This window comes from Vombatus ursinus, unplaced genomic scaffold (genome assembly GCF_900497805.2).
Source record: "Vombatus ursinus unplaced genomic scaffold, bare-nosed wombat genome assembly UNPS02014805.1, whole genome shotgun sequence".
NCBI classification, from domain to species: Eukaryota; Metazoa; Chordata; class Mammalia; order Diprotodontia; family Vombatidae; genus Vombatus; species Vombatus ursinus.
This window is the reverse complement of record NW_020954583.1, coordinates 2733881-2753806: the sequence shown is the minus strand read 5'-3', so window position 1 is coordinate 2753806 and position 19926 is coordinate 2733881. Positions and strand designations below refer to the sequence as shown.

The window sequence follows — 19926 nt, the reverse complement described above, 5'->3', positions numbered from 1 at the left end:
AGGTACAGAGAGTGGGATTGTACTCTCTTCTGCTTCCTCTCTATGTGACAGGCATCTCTAAACTGGCTGCTTACTGCCTATTGACCATGAAGAAATTTTCTCAAAGATTATAGTTGACTTTAATTTTTTTTGCCGAGTAGCAGAATAGAAAGGTGTCAGTTGCCAGCAATCTCTAAGAGTCATTAGAAGTAATACATTGGAAATGAACAGTGTTTCAGCAGGAAAATGTGCTACCAGCCACCCATGGATAATATATTTATACACTGCTCATTGAAAGTTAAAATTGCCTAGTTCTCTCCAGGCCCCCTTAAGACCTAGCTGAAGCTGCTTAATGAGTCAGTGGATTGCTTATGGAGGACAGGAACTACAGCAAAGTCGGCAATCTTCCCAATGAAGTGTTCTTCTCTTGTGAGTGTAAGTTTCCCACAGAACCTGGTGATTTATGTTATTACATATGTGGCATTTATATTACAGTAAATTGTAAATGAAAGGCAATCAACTGGATGATGATACCATCATAAAGTGATAAGACCATCCATTTCATGTGGCTTAAAACACAGTACAATCCACATCTAATGAAGATACATGTATTAAAAAGACCTTTATATGTAATAATTCATCTGTTTGTATGTGTAGGTATGTATTTCTGCATATACACATGTATTATATAAATATGTATGTGTGGATATGCATATACACACATATGGTTAAAAAATGCACACATATAAATAACACCTTACTTGTCCAGAGGTCATTTATCCAACAACTTCAACTACCCAGAACACACTAAGAACCAACTCTGTGAACAGGCAATTCAATTTAATAAACAAGACCCTATGCTAGGCACTGAAGATACAAAGAAAAAAATGACACAAAATAATCTCTGTTTGAAAGGAACTTTTATTTACCTAATAATTGACTTATATTACATATATTCTATAGTCACTAATTATAACCCCTCTGATAAGATGAGTCCCAGGCAACCCAGACCTCATCAGGGTAGAGTAAATGCATTCATTGGTTATTCTTCTCCAACCTTCATACTACTACTCCCTTCAACCTCCTCAATCCTAGTTGGACACTGGTCCTCCCACCCCCACTTTTGAAAGAGGGAACCCAGAATTCCCATTCCACTTAGACTCTTGGACCCACTTTTTTCCTTCCTCAGTTGTGATGGGCCCCACCCTGCAGAATAGACTGAGCTGTCTGTATTGCTTTGTTGATCATCAACAATCTCATCCATGTAAAAAGAAGTTTTAAGATCCTGGGTATCCCAAGGAGAGGTGATGAGGCTCTCCCACCTATTCCCCAACTTTAGCAACAAAATTTCTCTAAATGAACTATTATTCAGTAAATATTATCCCTACACTACCAAAAAGTAAAAGCAAACCCCTTTGTACAACTCACAGATATTCCAGTGGGCTACATTGAAGGAAGTGAGGCATTAGAGGAGATGAGTTATAGCCAGCCTTATCTCAGATGAATGAGTACAAAGGAATACAGATGCTTCCAAGCTCCCCATACCTGCAGATTTGAGGGACACACTCCTTCTGGCCTATAGTGTTTCTGTTTCTTCTCCATATTGATACAAGCACTAGTATCTGACTGAGAGTCACTGTGTCTTTGGCAGCAATGGAATTTGATCCTGCAATACTGGATAGCTCTTACCTATATAAGAAAAAAACTCACAAAACTCAATTTCTGACACCAGTCTTTAGCAGAAATGCCCATGCTTATCAGGCTTGAAGATTTAAGAATACTAATTGTCCAGGCAGAATGCTTTAACTTGCAGACAGACTTTTCTGAGTGCTAATTGACCAGAGCACATGTGCCTGGTTCCTAGACAGTCTTTTCTGAACTCATGATTGGTTTTTTAGACAACTCAGCCTTGACACATATGCAAGACCTTCAGTGGCCTTAAATACAGGAGCAAGATGTCTAAAGCAAAACCTATGAAACACTGGTTTTCATAATTAATCTAAAGATGAAATAGAGAAAGTAACATTGGGAAGTAGTAATTATCTCCATATGGGCAGTCTCCTCAGCTTAGATACTAATAACTATCTTAAGAATGACATTGAGAAAAGTTACTCCTACCTTATGAGGAGTTGGGAAGAATGTTTGTAGAAGTTTCAAGGGAGAAAAAAATCTGTGAAATTTTTGACAAGAAAATGTATACACTACAAAAGGTGTCACCATGGATAGCATGCTGGATCTGGAATGAGGAAGACCTGAGTTCAAATCCTGCCTCAGATATTATTAGCTGTGTGACCCTGGGCAAGTCAGTTAACCTGTGCCTCAGTTACCTTAACTATAAAATGGGGTAATAATAGTACTTATCTCTCAGGGTTTTTGTGAGAATACATGAAATAATATTTGTAAAGCACTTAGCACATAGTATGTACTAAATAAATTCTTATTTTCTTTCTTTCCATACAAGTGACTGTTCTTCAAAGAAAACTTTTTAACCATTAGCATGAAAGCAAAAAGGATTACAATATGCCATAATCAATATAAAATTTTTTTCTAGTAAGAAAAAAAATCTCTTCAAATGAAGGTTACACGTGCAGTTTTAGTATGTAATAAACAGTAATAATAATAGTAGTTTAATCCATCACTTAGCCTCATTTCTACAGCAATTGGGGTAGAATTTCAATTCTGAAATTCAAGCAGTAACAGCTTGAACCGTGAGATAGGTCCCGCAATCAAAATAAGGCACTAGTTTAAGGAGGGCAGGAGGGTGGGGTCATCGAGAAAGAGAAGGACAGAGTATATATTAGGGCAAAAGTTATATATTTCCTACTTCTACTGCAGCTCTGCCCCCAGACCCCCAAAGCACACATATTCATTTCCCTTAAACTCTAGAGTTGTGGGAGGATGATCAAATGTCATTAAGACAGGTCACATTTAGTCTAGAAACCAGAATATTCCAATAGGGCTTTTAAAAAGCATTTATATACATCAAAGCCTAAGGAGTATTACAAATATTTATGTGTCATTTAAATGAGATTATTAAAACAAGCCAATTTGCTTAGGAAATAACTGTAATAGACATTTTTTCAACACCTTATTGCTTTATACACATGTATATATACAAACAGCAAAGGCATTTGCACGTATCTTATAGAATCAAAAACAGCACTGAAAGAAGCTCCATGTAGAGTTTAGTAGGATCAGTAAAATTATAAAATATTTCTTATTCTAATTTTAAGATAGGTCACTTCCTATAGAATTAATATTTATTATAACAAAACCATAAAAGCTTCTAGGGAGGTTCTTGTATTGAATATTCAATTCAAAATATAATTTCAAGATAATCTTTTGAAAGAGGCTATTAGACCCCCAACAGTTTAATAGACAAATAAAAGTGTAGAGTTACTTTTAAGTGTGACTTTCCATAATGGAAACTACCAACATTTTAAATGTTTCATATAAATGGAATCAACAGTAGTTGGACATTTTGTCCATTCTAAAGGAATGTAGTAATCAAGAAAATGCATGTTTATTTTATTAAGCAGACAAGATAAATTTTCATAATGTAAAGCAATGGGAGGGGAAAGAAATAATGGAAATGACGTTTCTATCCTATTTCATTTAGTTTCAAAAGAATAGCTTCTCAGATATTGATTAAAGGGTACAAATGCTTTCAGGGCAAGCAACCATAGATTTGGAGAAGCACTGAACAGATCATTTTGTTCACTCACTTAAAATTATAGAATTTTGGAGCTGAAACAGCTCTTAAAATATTTAGTCTCACCCTGTCATTTTATAGGTGAGAAAGCTGAGAGAGCTAGAGAGGAAAAGCAGTTTCTTACAAGTAAATTAATAACAGAATCCTTCCCATATTCCATGGACTGGAGAGAAGGAAAGATAGATATTGGTCTACTCAGAGAGAGTTATGAAGATATCAACAGGAGAGAAGACAGAGCTGCACAGAGAAAGGTATATAAAAAGTTTAGACTATATATTAAAAAGTATATAAAAGATATGGAAACATGAGTTTCCAGCTAGAGACATGAAGACACCATGCCAGGGATGCATAAGAAGGAGGTAGATGAGATGAGAGGAAAAATAAAATAAAAATAGAATAGGGCAGCTAGGTGGCACAGTTGGATAGAGCTCTGGCCTTGTAGTCAGGAGGATGTGAGTTCAAATCCAGTCTCAGACATATGACACTTACTAGCTCTGTGATCCTGGGCAAGTCACTTAACCCCTATTGCCTCACCAAAAAAGCAAAAAATAAAGTAAAATAAAAATAGATGAGATGAGAGGGTTGGAGTAAGGAGAGAAGGTGGGGTGCAGAACACCAGAGAAATATTGGAAGCACTTTGCAAAGAGTAAATCCAGGGCTCTCCTTCCTCTCTTCTAGAACTGACAGCAACAAAGAACAGGGGGGCCACAGCAGCAACAGTTTGAGGTAAATAACTGAGCAAAAAGAATTTTGACCAACTCTTAGGAACCCCGCTCTGTTTTAAAACTGTTTCCCCCTTTTAGCCATACAACATTTGAGAGCTTGAAGCAAAATGACAGACCCCCATCAGTGCTGATCTGGAACATGAAATAACCACAAGAAAAGGGCTGGGAGAAGTCAGGAACATTTTATAACAAAATAGATCAAATTAAACCAATTTTCAAGCTGGAAAGTGTTGCATGTAAGCATTTTATTTATTCACATACATATATATGTATGTATACATATATACGTTCACATTTAATATTTTAGAAAGGAAAACATTTCACAAATAGAAGTTTTATCATGAAATTCTTTGCTTTGCTTTATTGAAGACTTCATTGAGGAAGAAGCTATTTTTCCTGAGGTGACCCATTTCTCTTTGGGAATAGCTCTAGTTATTAGGAAATTTCTCCTTGCATCAAACATACATCTGCCTCTCTGCAACTTATATCCATTGATCCTAGTTCTGTTCTTAGAGACCAAGAAGAACAAGCCTAAACCTTTTCCCAAATGCTAGCCTTTAAATATTTGAAAACAGGTATTATGTTCCACCCCCAAACCCCAAAGTCTTCCCTTCTCTAAGGTAAAAAATCTTTGGTCCTATCTATGAAATGATCTCAAGACCTTTCACCAATCCTGGTCATTCTTCTCTGAATCATCTCCAGCTTATCCATGTCTTTCCTAAAATATGGCACCAATTCACATAAATGCTTAAAAGCCAGAACTTTTAGCCTTTATGTTTCATCTAGAAATATTCTTCAGTTACCTGGAAAAATGAACATGTACTGATCTTTGGGGTTCAACCATATGCAGTTATATGTGAATTATCTACTTTGTGGGTAACTTTTAGCAAATTTCCCAACAGAGGAAAGCTTTATCTGAAAGAAAACATAATTAAGAAGAAAAATGCTTCTCCTCATCAAAATAATATATACATATATATGTCTGTGTGTGTGTGTACATACATATATTCTAAACAGAAATGGTTTTTGTATACTATGTTATTTTGAATTATCTGTGCCACTTTTCACTCAGTCCCTATACACTCTCCATGGTCTGTCCCAGGTCACCTGTTTTGCATCCAACTTGATCTGCAAGCCATAGTGTCAGCTGCAACAAGTAGAAAACTGTGAATCTAAGCATCCAGTGGTGACCTCCCATCTCCCCAATAGCATAGGCAAAATGATTAGGAATGTCAGACCAGAAGTCTCTACAAGGGTGAAGAGGGGTGGGTAAGCACAATTTGAGTTTTATTTAGGGTCTTTATGCCTAGATACAATTTCCTTTTTCTTTACCAGTATTTCATAGATCTCTTTCCTTTTCAGCACTTCCAGGAAGAGGAGTGGACATAAGAAACCTTTGTAATACAAATTACAACCTTAAAGGTAAGTAGAGCAAGTGTCATTATCTCCATTTTACAGATGAGAAAATTGAGACACAGAGCGGTTATGTGATTTTCCCCACAGACACACAGTTAATAAGTGCCAAAGCTGTCAGAGGATTTGAATCTACATCTTCTGAAGGTAAAGCCAACAACCTTAGACCATGTTATGCTGTCTCTTGTATTTATTTATAGAATTAAAATATAAAAAGCACAGAATTGTAATAGAAACAGATTTCAGTAAGCATCTCTGCCAAACAATAAGGGGGAAAAAACCTCTGCTACACCGCATCTGACAAGTGTGACCCAAGGCCCAGTATCCCCAGCATGGATATCCCCAATATCTTGCATAGTCCAGAAAAGGAGGTGAAGGAGGAGAGGAAGAAAGAATAGGAAAAAAGGAGCAAGTAGAGGAAAAGGTGGGGAGGAAGAGGAGCAAAAGGAGGAGGAGGAAAGAAAATATTGATTAAAAAACAAAGAGTTACTTCATTAGTAATGGCAGTGTTTAAGATTGCAACTTCTAAAAAAAATTAATATGAACATTTTGAAATACTCCTTAACAGTTCTAATGAGATATTCAATTGGTTCCAGATAGGGTTGCTGTTGGGTTTTTCCCCCATTTATATATCTTAGCTAGTCTAGCTATTTTTTTCATATATTCACCTTAGCTGTTACTTAAAAGCTGAGGCTACTTTCTTCTGCAACTATTCCTCTTCCCATGTCTCAGGTATTTGTTCCTAACACTGGCATAAAAAGTTTAAAATCCATTATTATGCTTCCAATTGAAATCCATTACCATACTTCCAGGACCAATTCCAGTAGTCTAAAATACATGTGAGATGATGAAGAGTCTTCAAGTAAAAGTGCAGGGAGCAAAAAATAGTGATTTTAATCGTGTAAGTATATTACAGATCACCTGGACAAAAAGAACTAGGTGAAGAGTTTGGGAAACGTGTATAAGTATGGCACAGAGAAATGATATGGTATTAATGGGGGACTTCAATTTCCAGACATCTACTGTAGCACTCTCTCTCTCTCTCTCTCTCTCTCTCTCTCTCTCTCTCTCTCTCTCTCTCTCTCTCTCAAAAACAGAGTACCTAATGACTTCTTGACTTATCTTAGTGATAATTTCATCCTTTCAAATGTGGAGGAATCAACAAAGGGAAATGGCTATTTTGAATTTGATTCTCACTAACAGGAAGGAACTGGTTGCTGGGGTAGAAATGATGAAATCCCTAGGGGAGGGAGGAAGTGACTAGTCTCCCCTAGAGTTTGTGATAGAGGACAGAAAATCCAAAAGAGGTTGGACATGAATCCTAGATTTTGGAAAAATAGATTTTAAAAGGTCTAAAAGCAAGATTGGTGGGATATTATGAACTAAAATGCTAGAGGATAAGTTGGCTTAGGAGAGTGGGGGCTGCTCAGAAATGAAATTCTGAAGTCAGGAAAGGAAACAATTAAAATGAAGAAGAAAAAATGGGATTTGTCTGAAGAGACTAATGTCCTACATCAGAACATCACACAGAAACTCACTAATCAACTTAGGATCTAAAAAGAAACATATCAAAGATGGCAGCAAGGCCAAGAAAAAAAAAAAGCATAAATATAGGATTCTTTTTTTTTTGAAGCATCAGGAAGAGCTAAAATTCAGGATGAGCTGAGGTTGGCAAGAGATGTTGAGGACAAGAAGGGTTTGGGTTTTGGCTTTCTTTCTTACCTATATTGAGAAAAGGAAAGGATCTTTGCTTGGGGTGGATGAAATGGTAACTGGCAACAGAGAGAAGGTAAAGTTGCTAGGATCTCATTTTTCTTCTATTTTCTCTGCCAAGGAGAAAATAACCTTTGCATTAGAAATAGCAGAGCAAAAATGGTTGATGAGGAGCTGATTAATACCCATGATAAGGAGATACTGAAAGACCATTTAGTTGATAGAATCATAGATTTAGAACTACCCTCAATGAATTGAAGTCACCAGGTGAGCTACCTTCTCTAATACTAAAAGAAATGGCAGGTGCAATTGCTGAGCCCCTGTCAGGGTTATGGCTGGTAAAAGATGAAATGACTGAGGAAAACAAAGGTGCAATCTTCTGAGCATATCAATTCATTAAGCAATGTATGCCAGTTGCCTAACAAAATGGGACCAGGCTCCTTCCTCAGCTTAGGCCTGGACCCTAAATACAAGGTAAGACAGACTTTTATACATTAAAAACAATCAATCAAATAAGAAACAATTAATTAAAAGGAAACACAACAACATTAGATAATCTGATTTCTAATTGGAGGAAAGATTAGGGATTTTCCAAGTTAGGAGAGTGTTTGTAAATAATCAAGGGAGTACGGAAACAATAACTGATTGATCAATACAGGCTAATTTTCAGATAAGCATATGAGTTGCTTGAGATGTATAATTGTGAGGAAACTCTTTGCATCAATCTTTTGGTCTAACTGGGTTTCTGATCAACATAATTTAGGTCCTTGGTTACGGGTCTCTAAACAGCAAGTAGAAGTGGTCCAGTTTCTCAGCCACACAAGACTAGATTCAAACAATGGTTTGAATAAGATTTTCTCCAAATTCCCACAATTGAATAAAGTTTTCTCACAAGACTAAAGTTTGACTAGACCCATAGCTGAATAGAAAAGGAACTGAGCTAGCTCCAGATTTGAGTCACAAGATGGAATCAGTGTGGTTCACTCAATTCCCATTACCGCTTGCCATTCTAATCCCTTCAATTCCTTCAATGTTATTTGGAAGAACAGAGAAAATGACAGAAGTACCACAAGATTAGAGAAAGGCAAGAAGCCTGATTTTCAAAAAAGTAAGAGAACAGTCTTCCAATTACAGGCCAACAATTTTGATTTAAATTCCAGGGATGATTTTAAAATTAATAGCTTGTAAGTGGTTGGCAAATGTCTAGAAAGGGAACTATGTGTGATCACAAAAAGCCTTAGACTTAGTCACACACAGACCATTCCAGGATAATTTTGTTTCTTTTTTTTTTTAACAAGGTTACTAACCTAGTAAATGAGGGAAAGTGCTGTTGATATGTTTACCTAGATTTTAGCAAAGTTTTTGCTAAATTATCTCACACTATTTTTGTGAAAAAGTCATAAAGATGTGGAAGAGATGATAATCAATTAGATAGATTTAAAACTGACCAGACTCCAAAAATAGTTAATGGGTCAATGTGGCAAGATATCTCAGGGTCTCTGCTTAGCTATAAGCTGCTTAACATTTTTAACACTAATGATTTACTTATTTATTTACTTAATTATTTTACTTTACTTATTTTATTTACTTATTATTGCTTTAGTTATTTATTTTATTTACATATACCATTGACATTGGCATAAATTATACACTCATCAATTTTACAGATAACTAACATTCTTGGTGATAATGTTCAGATCCAGAAAGATCTTTATTGGCTAGAGGATTAGGCTGACTCTGCTAAGAAGAAATTCACTGGGGACAAATAAAAAGTCTTACACTTTGTTGTAAAAAATCAACCTCATAAAATTGGTAGGTATGGTTAGAATGCCAGTCAGTCAATAAACATTTATTGAGTACCTACTATGCATCAGGCACTGTGCTAAACTCTGGAGTTACAAAAAAAGGCAAAAGACAATACCTGCCCTCAACGAGCTCACAACCTAATGGTACAGACAACAAGCAAGCAGATATGTACAAACTATATACAGTTATCCCTTCCACATCACAACTCTCCCCATCTCAGTTATGATGTGAAAGGATTTGTTTTAGAAAATTTGGACTCAAGCAAAAGGCCACACTCAAGGACCTAGAAGGTCACATGTGACCTTGAGGCTGCAGGTTCACCACCCCTGAACCAAAGGGTAGAACCAGGAACAGTGGGTAGAAGTTGTTGCAGATTTAGGCTTGATGTCAGGAAAAAAAAAAAGACCAGTCCAAAGAAGAATGGCTTCTCTCTAAAAGTGATGAGCTCCTTCTACTTGGAGGTCTTCAAGTAGAGGCTGGATGACCATTTGTCAGATATGTTATAGTGGGAATTCTCTTTTGTTTATAAGTTGAACTAGATGGCCACTGAAATCCCTTCCAACTCTCAAGGTCTATGCCCCAATGACAAAATGTGAAACTGCCAGGTGCCACCGCCCCTGAGTCTCTTGGTATTCAGAGTCTGGGAACTTGGAGTCCTGGAACTTTCAGCATTTCACTGTTGTCCCAGTTTCTGGTATCTCTTAGACCAGTGGTACTAAATATACAACACACTGACCACAATTCTCCCAAGTGTGGCCCAAATCAGATTAAAATGCAACTGGGAAATGTTTAACAAAATAGATAAAAATGCAATAAAACAATGGTAGTATGTAGCTAAGTCAATATGTGAACTGCAAATAGTCTTATGTACAGGTTAGTGGGCACATTTCTACTAAAGAGACCAAGAGGCTACTAACTAATCTCTGCGGCCAAGGCAGGTATGGTCAGTAAGTTCATCAGGTCCTATCCCAATGTACAGATTTTCCAGAGGGACCAAAACTCGCTCACTATCAGGTCTCTGCCCTATTCTGTGTTGTCAGTCAGGTAACAAGCATTTATTAGTCAACAAGCATTTATTAAGCATGTACACAGTCAAGGGGGTTTAGAAGATAAGGAAACATGTTATCATGACTAAAGCCAAATATATGGATCCATCCATTCCTGATGAATGATATCAACAAGTAACGTGGGTTTACTAAGGAGGCATCTCGATACTGAGACGACATAAAATGGATTCTTGGTGCAAGACAAGAAAATTCATTCCAACTGTCCCCTCAAGATGGCCCTAACAAACCTGCTGTCTAAATTAGTCTCATTTTAATTATGTAGACTCTGAAGGCCAAGGCTTAAACAAAAAGAAAACCATACCTTTCAAAATATATTAATCATATTTCATTACATCCCAATTGCTTTTAGCTGACTTGTAATTATACAGTAATATCCAATGAAGCAGAAATTATAAGGCAATTAAGCATGTGTGGAGAGTCACACTCATGGAGGTGAGGGCAGCTGCTCAATATCAACATGACTTGTAAAATAAAACCTTGTATGCAATGAGGGCCTTTATGAGCTCTGACTGTCAGTGTTGCCCTCTCTGACAAAATAAATTTAAATCCAGCAAATTAAATTTGTTTGAATTTTTAAAAGCAATTTAACATGTGTGCTATACATATCCCCTCAAAAATTTATGATACATACCTTATCAGCAAAATGACTTAGGGGATAACATGCTAGACATGGAGTCCTGAAGACCTGCATTCAAATCCTGTCTCTTACACTTACTTGTTATGTGGCCCTATACAACCTCTTACAGCCTCAGTTTTTTATATGTAAAATGGGGATAATAGCACCTACCTTACATAGTTGTTGTGAGGATAAAATAACATATTAAAAGTGCTTTACAAACTTTAAAGTGCTAAATGAATGCTATTATTATTCTTATTACAAATTATTATATTATAAATATTGTTACTACAAAATTAATTTTAAAATCATTAAAATTAATAATGAATCAGATATATAGATTGGTTAAAAAACTAACGCTACTAAGAAGAAGAATTGTTTCATTAAGTCTTGGGATACTAGAGATATCCTGAAATGGGATCTGATTGTAATTTCTTTGTATGCACTATATTTTGACTATGTCAGCTATACCATGGGCTAACAGCTCCACTAAATTCCTACTCCAGTGGCACACAGTGATACAGAGATGGCCTTAAGTTTCTTAGAAGTTCCAGCTCCAACATTTTACTGTGTGTCTGTCTTCTCAAGGCCAGCTTAGCTAAATTCAGAGCAACTCATTACCTAACAGCCTGAAACAGTGAAGAGACAGCTGAACTTCAAGGCATGGCATCTGAGGTCTTATCCCAGCTATCCACTTATTATTACTGGTGGACAAATCCCTTCACCTCTCTAGGCCTCAGTTTGTACTTCTCATAAATTGAGGGGATTGGAATAGATGGCCCATGAAGCTTTCCAATGCTAGAGCTATAATTCCCAAATTCTTTTAGCTATAGTTTGCCCAAGTTTGAAGGGTTTCAATTTTCATGTGATTGAGGAAGTAGCCACACAGGTAAAATCACAGAAATTTCAAATATTGAAGTATATTGTAAACATAAAATAGACTCAATGTAGTTTAAACTCACATAACAACTCCATCCACTATATCCCATTGCCTCTTCTAAGGCATACTAAATTCAACATCTCTTAAACAATTTTAAATTGCACTCAAATGTATATTAATGCCATACTCAGCTTCTCTTTATCTGTGAATAGAGGAAATGAAATTAATTAAGGAGATAATGAGCTAAAAGAACAAAGATTTTATATAACAATGCTGTTACAATAGGAATATGGTTTGGGCATACGGACTGGATCTGTGATTACATCGTTGTAGAAACTCCCTCTATCAATGCAGAAAAGCATGTTCTCTACAATCTCATTTTCTAGAGCAGGGTTTCTTAAACTTTTTCCACTCCTGACCCCTTTTCTCATTTTGGCAGCATTCCTTGGCATTGCATGGCTTGAGGACATGGGAAGTGCAAAGTGCACACGCTTTGTGTTCAGAACCAAAGCTACAATGAAGTTGCCTGATGCAACAATGGCAAATGCTGTCTGAAACCCCTCAGATTCAATACACATTTGATTTTTAATTAATTTTTGGTCGTTGTGCAGTCAGAAACCTTTTACTGTTGCCAAAATTTTTGTGACTCCATACGGGGTCATGACCCACAGTTTAAGAAGCACTGGCCTAGAGCACAAAGCATATAAGTGACTTGTACATGGTCACACAGCCAGTATTTGTCAAAAATAAGACTTGAACCCAGATCCTCCTGGCTCCAAGACCAGATCACTACCTACTATACTAACTTATTATAAAATATTTATCCTTTTAAGTTATAAAGATTATTTTGAGTTGATAAAGTGTTATTTCTTACTATTAGAAACTTGAAAGTATCCTAAAAGTCAATGCTTACTGCTACTTTCCTTGAAACACTAAAATTACATGTCTAAGAAAAAGTAATAACGTATGCTCTGAATGCTACATATTGCTTTACATGCCTAGTAACACTCAGGAACAACAATAATAACAACTAGGAGCTTATGGCTTCATAAAGAGTTTTCTTTTACCAGTTGTTTGTTGGATATTTCAAACTAGATATCCTGGAGACATTTCAAACTCAACATGACCAAAACAGAAGTCATTCTTTGCCCTTAAACTCACCTGTCTACCAAACTTCCCTGTTTCTGTTAAAAGTACCGCCATACTTACAGTCTATTAGGTTCAAAACCTTGTCTTTTAACCTTAATGCCTCACTCTCTCTCTCACCCTATGTAGCCAATCATGATTGCCAGATCTTGTTTTTTCTACCTGCACAATACCTACATTTGATGCCTTCTCACACAACCATCACCTCAATCTAGATGAGACCTAGTTTATTGTAAAAACCTCCTAACTGGTCTTCATCCTCAAGTCTCTCCCTACTTCAGTTCATCCTACATATTACTGCTAAACCAACAATTCTTAAGTGTAGATCTAACCTTGTCACTCCCCAACTCAATAAACTATAATGATTTCCTATTACCTGGAATGCAGATTTTCCTTATCTCCACCTCATGGGATCCCTCTCTTCCTTCAAGATTCAGAAAGGTCATAGATTTAGAGTGCAGAATACATACATATGTACACACATACACATATATGTGTGTGTTGTATTTATGTATATATACACATATATACATATATATATAAACTGTTAAGTAAAACTAATATGATGACCTCATCTGAAAGTGCATGCAACATTTCACATCACCTCTGCCTCTATTTCTCTCCCTCCTACTTCTACTTCAGTGAATAAAAAAAGAAAAAAGGAAACCGCCTTGTAACAAATATGAATATCCAAGCAAAACAAATGTCTTCAATAGCTATATGCAAATATATGTATATGTATGTGTATATATATATATATATATATATATACTCTATCAATGACTAGAACCTTTATCCCCTCCACATACTCTATGCTCCAGCAGACAAGGCTACTGATTATGTATTTATATGTATACATACATATATAAAAGTATGTGTGTGTATATATATATATATATATACGTATGTGTACACATATTTATGTGTGTGTGTAATTTACCACCCTAAATCTATGGCTTCTGTGTCTATATTTACATATATACAGACATATGTGTGTTCTGTACTTACATCTCTGACATATGTGTGCACACACACACACACATATTTGCCTACAGTCATTGAGGGAATTTGTTTTATTTGGATATGCATACTTGTTAAAAGGAACTTTTTTTTTCACTGAGGTAGAGGTAGGAGAGAGAAATGGAGGCAGAGGGTATTACTGAGGTGAAATGTTGCATGTACTTTTAGATGAGGTCACTATATTATTAGTTTTACTTAACCATTTTATTTTGTGGCAAGAAGCTTCACAAAGTGGGAATAATCTGTAAATATTTGTAGTCTAAAAACAAAGCACATCAACAGAATAAATCTCCCAAAAATGTAGTTCAAGGATTACCAAATTTACATAGCATCTTTTCAAATCCCCTTGACTGCTAGTTCCCTCCCTTGCAAACTAACTTGTATTTAACTACCTTATATTCATTCTTTTTGTATTTGTTTTTATATCTTTGCTGTCTCCCACATGAGAATGTAAGTTTTTGCATTTCATTCATTATATTTGATTCTCCAGTGCCTAACACAGTGCTTGGTATATAGTAAGTAATTAATGAATACTCATTGATTGATTTTCATATTGTTCTTTGCATATTTGCATGTTTGTCTTTGTTGATAGTTATGTTCAAAATTTAAGAAAATGAAACAAAAATTAACAATGACATACAGGCTGTCCCAAAAGTTTTAAGCTAATAAAGATTTCTGGGACATCCTGTATTTATTTTTAAAAGGAGAGAAGATATTTGAGCATTGACTGAACTGCTTTTTTTTTTTATCCTTTTACTGCAGGTATCCATTTACTCAAGTAAATATACCTTTTAAGGAAATGATGGATTTATTTAACTTGACGGATCAAAACATTACTTCAGAAGAAACATTCAATCGAATGCCATCTAAGATTCTGGTCTCACTTACTCTGTCATTATTGGCACTGATGACAACTGCTATCAACTCTCTTGTAATCACTGCTATAATTGTTACCCGGAAGCTACATCACCCTGCCAACTATTTAATCTGCTCTCTTGCAGTTACCGATTTCCTAGTGGCTGTCCTTGTGATGCCCTTCAGCATTGTATATATTGTGAAAGAAACTTGGCTTATGGGTCAAGTAGTCTGTGACATCTGGCTGAGTGTTGACATTACCTGCTGCACATGTTCCATCTTGCACCTCTCAGCTATAGCTTTGGATAGGTATCGTGCAATCACAGATGCTGTCGAATATGCCAGGAAAAGGACACCTAAGCAGGCTGGGATTATGATCACCGTGGTGTGGACTATTTCAGTTTTCATCTCCATGCCACCTCTATTCTGGAGACATCAAGGAACCAGCAAAGAAGATGAATGCATAATCAAACATGACCATATTGTTTTCACCATTTATTCTACATTTGGAGCTTTCTACATACCACTGGCACTGATACTCATCCTCTATTATAAAATATACAGGGCAGCAAAGACATTGTACCATAAGAGAAATGCTAGTCGGATTGCCAAAGGAGAGCTGAATGGTCAGGTACTCTTGGAAAGCAGTGAGCGAAACATTCACTTGGTCTCTACATCATATGTGCAAGAGAAGTCTTTATCTGACCCTTCAGCAGACTTTGATAAAATACAAAGCACTGTAAAAAGCCCCAAATCAAAATTAAGGCCAGAAAAATCTTGGAGGAGGCAAAAGATTTCTGGAACAAGAGAGCGAAAAGCAGCCACTACACTGGGGTTAATCCTAGGTGCATTTGTGATCTGCTGGCTTCCCTTTTTTGTCAAGGAGGTAGTTGTCAACATATGTGAGAAATGTCAAATTTCAGAAGAACTATCTAATTTTTTGACCTGGCTTGGCTATCTCAATTCTCTTATAAATCCATTGATCTATACAATCTTCAATGAAGACTTCAAGAAAGCATTTCAGAAACTTGTGAGATGCAGACATTACCTTTAGAATAATATAGCATTGAAAGTTTTTTGTGTATATCTATATCTATATACATATATGTACATTTAAATATGTTGAAATTTTGTGGGAAAAGGAAATATTTTAAGATTTATTCACATTTTGAATTTTCTATTGATCAGAATGTTTACTGATTAAAGATAGTTTTATTTGACCATCATTATGGGGTATTGTGAATCTGAGAATGGTTTTATGCAGAAAGAAAGCAGTATTCAATTTTCCTATTCATTTTTTAAAATGCTAGTGGGATGTATCTTCTATTGTGCTGATGACAGTAGTGGAGGGAAACTTTTTGGTTGCTATCAAACTCTTTAATCTTTAAGTCAGAAAGCTGAATTTATAAATTGCTGCTCTTCATTTCTGAAGGGAAGATGTAATTCATTCATAAAACATGACATGCTCTCTCAGTTCACTATCTCTCCAATACCTGACCCCAAGAAGTTCCACTTCATTTGACCAAAATAAAGGTAGAAGAATAACTTTATTGATCAAGAGACCTAGAATTTATCATTCAACTTTGTCTTTCTCATGTAGTAAAGAACCATAAAAGGAAAAAGGTGATGCATCGTCTTGAATTTGAATTCTTGTTTGAGATTCATAAAAAGTTTTCTATTATCCTCATTTAAAATCCCATCAAGAATATATTACTCATAACTTGGGGTTTTAAATGAAAGAACTATTCTACTAATAAGTCAAGAAGAATTCATACATGATTCTTGCTTACCTGTAAATACTTTTGACTTAGAAACCCAAGATAACTCAACACAACTACCTTATTATGTAACACATTTTCTAAAGTAGAAAAAGTATTTCATTACTGACAGTATTGGCAGGATCCAGTACTAACTGACCATGAAGGAATATTTTACACTTTAGCATTAACAAATATTTAATTTTGTGACTAAAGACATTTGGCAGGCCAATATTTGTCTTAACAGGCTATATGATTTTCCAGCTGAAAAAAATTAACAAAAAGATATTCATCTTTTTTTTTTGAGGCAGTTGCAGTTAAGTGACTTGCCCAGGGTCACACAGCTAGTAAAGGTCTGAGTCTGAATTTGAACTCATCAACTCTTGACTTTAGGACCAGTGCTTTATCCACTGCACCACCTAGCTGCCCCCAAAAGATGATCATTCCCAAAATTCTATCTCCTTCCCCTATATTCAACTCACTGTGCCACAGTGGAAATTTTTCCCCATAAGCTGTTTCTCCACAAGCACCAGCAGAAGGGAAAAAAGTTTTTAAATTCCTATTAGAAATTTGCTGAAATTTTTGTTTGACAATTTGCTGAGTACTAGTTGGCAACAAAGAGGGTATTAAACAGGAAACAGTATGTTCTCCAAGTGCCTTTGCTGTGCTCCCTTTGACTCATAGGATCATATATTTAAAGCTAGACCCCAGAGGCCATTGAGTCCATTCCTTTCATTTTTTAGATAAGGAAACTGAAGCAATTGACTTGCTTAAACTCCTGTAGATAACATCAGAGGTGACATTTGAACCTAGGTCCTTTGACTCCAGACCCAGTACTTTTTACCTAATCACAAATTAGTAAAGAAAGAAGAAGAAACAATTATGTAGTGTGAAAGATTTCTGCAACAAGAGAGAGAGGAAGACAGCCACTACTTTGGGGTTAATCCTAGATGTGTTTGTGATCTGCAGGCTTCCCTTTTTTGTCAAGGAGGTAGTTGTCAATCTTTGTGAGAAGTGTCACATTCAAAAGAACTGTCTAATTTTTTTTTTACATGGCTTGATTATTTCAATTCTTTTGTAAATCCACTGAAATACACAAACTTCAATGAAGACTATAAGAAAGCACTTTAGAAACTTGTGAGACACAGACATTACCACTAAGAAAATAGGCTCTTGAACAGTTGCCTAACTTTCACATTAAAGTAGTATTTCAGGAATATTTTACCCTTAATTTTCAATTTTCCTCCCAGCTAATACTTTAGCTCTTTTTGTTTTCTTTCTCTTTAACTAGAAGTAGATCAAAAACTTAACTTCAAGTTTTGAAAAATAAAGTTCATATTCAATTGTTTTTATAGCAACCATTTTAGATCGATCTGCTCTAATTCATACTGAATTATTTGAAAGACCCAAACCCTCTTCCAGCTACAATTGTTTAAAGATACTATTGGGTACTTTAGAGGTAATTTAATTAATTTTTGAGGGCTATCTGATTTTCACTTTATATGAAATTTAGAATTTCATACTCACAGAAGATAGAACTCAATTGTCCATTGTGTCCTGAGTCTCTTCAGTGAAATATACAGCCTTAAAGCAGATATATAAACATCCACACTGGAAAAGCAGAATGGATGAAAAACATATATTGCCCATATTATGGCCTGCATATTCCAATGAATGGACAGCTTATCAAATTAGTGTATATAAATACATAGACAGTTGATGTAGAGGAGAGAGAGCTGACCTCAAAGTCAGAAAAACTTGGCTTTAAATCCCACTTCTGACATATCCTAGCTGTTTGACCCTAGGCAACTCACTTAACCTCTCAGTGTCCCTGGTAACTTTCTAAGATTAAAAGTTGCAGAGAAAGTACTAATCTGAAATGGTAGAGGGAATTCCTCTTTAGAAGCTCTACTGTAGTGATGAAATCACAGGTCTGGTTAAAAAAATAATAACTGTAATTTATGATGACCAACATATTCATAATATGTGATACATAGGACACACAAACACACATGTTTATAACTTCGGGCAGTCACCAAAGACAGACAGTGAAACGGGTCCTTGTAGTAGGAAGAAGAGATTAAGGCTGCATTACATTGTGAAATTGTACAGTAATTTCAATGATCACAAACTGCTCATTGTTACATAAGACCATTCTTTTAAAAAAAAAATCATATTCTTTCAGTGGTGCTATATGATTCTGCCATCATGGTATTTCATTATTCACAAGAATCATAATTTCTTAAGTAACCCAAATGGCAATGCAAAGGCACATGATGTATAAAAAGACTGTAGCATGCAACCATTAATGACTCACATACGAAATGTAAAGAAGGAAGGAAATAAGCATTTATTAAGTGACTGCTCTGTGCCAGGCACTATGCTATGCACTTTATAAATATTATCTCATTTGATCCTCACAATAATGCTAGGAAGTAGGTGCTGTCATTATCTCCATTTTACACTTACATTTGAGAAAATTGAGGGAGACAAAGGTTAAGTGATTTGCCCAGGGTCACATAGCTAGTAATGGTCTGAGGCTGTATCAAATCAGGTCTTACTGACTCAAGGCCCAGAGCTCTATCCACTATACCATCTAGCTGCCAAAGTAAATTTGCAAGAATGAAATGATCAAAACACATACGCCCGGGGTGGGGGGTGTGGGGCGGGCTGGCTGGTGGTGTGTGTAAGGTAGGGAAAGAGATGTGAGTTAGTCATTAGAAAGAATGAAAAATAAGCAATGGATGGCTTCAATAGTAAATTGGCAATCCTAAGTTCCCAGAAAAACCAGAGGAAGGCCTCTAATACATTAAATCTATCTTCTATGGAAAAGTTTTTGGAAAAGAATTGCACAGTGTGAGAAGCTATGGAGGAATTAAAATTGCCTGCTATTGTAAGAAATATGTACACAAATGGATAAAACACCCAAATTAGACATTTAATGGATATATTAAAATATAGATTATCTCTTCTTTTAGGAATTAGTGTTTCTATAATGTATGTTGGAAGACCTTTTGACAACCTATTTACCTTTTTTTTTTCCTTAGGCAATTGGGGGTAAGCGATTTGCCCAGGGTCACACAGCTATTAAGTGTCAAGTATTTGAGGCCAGATTTGAATTCAGGTCCTCCTGACTCCAAGATTGGACCTCTATCCACTGTACCACCTAGCTGCCCCCAACATACTTCACTTTAACATTAGGAAATAATATGTTGGCTTTTAAAATGGTTCCACTCT

General features: G+C 35.8%; 1 protein-coding gene across 1 annotated transcript in view; it reads left to right on the top strand.

The window, feature by feature from the left end:
• HTR1F (5-hydroxytryptamine receptor 1F) overlaps window positions 1-15986 on the top strand; it is a 159505-nt gene extending 143519 nt beyond the window's left edge. Inside the window, exons 3-5 of the mRNA XM_027874174.1 lie at window positions 4370-4417; window positions 5779-5838; window positions 14840-15986. Coding sequence (XP_027729975.1) covers window positions 14877-15986 — 1110 coding nt within the window. The 5' untranslated portion in view covers window positions 4370-4417; window positions 5779-5838; window positions 14840-14876. The remainder of the gene's footprint in view (window positions 1-4369; window positions 4418-5778; window positions 5839-14839) is intronic.
• Window positions 15987-19926: the final 3940 nt, after the last annotated feature.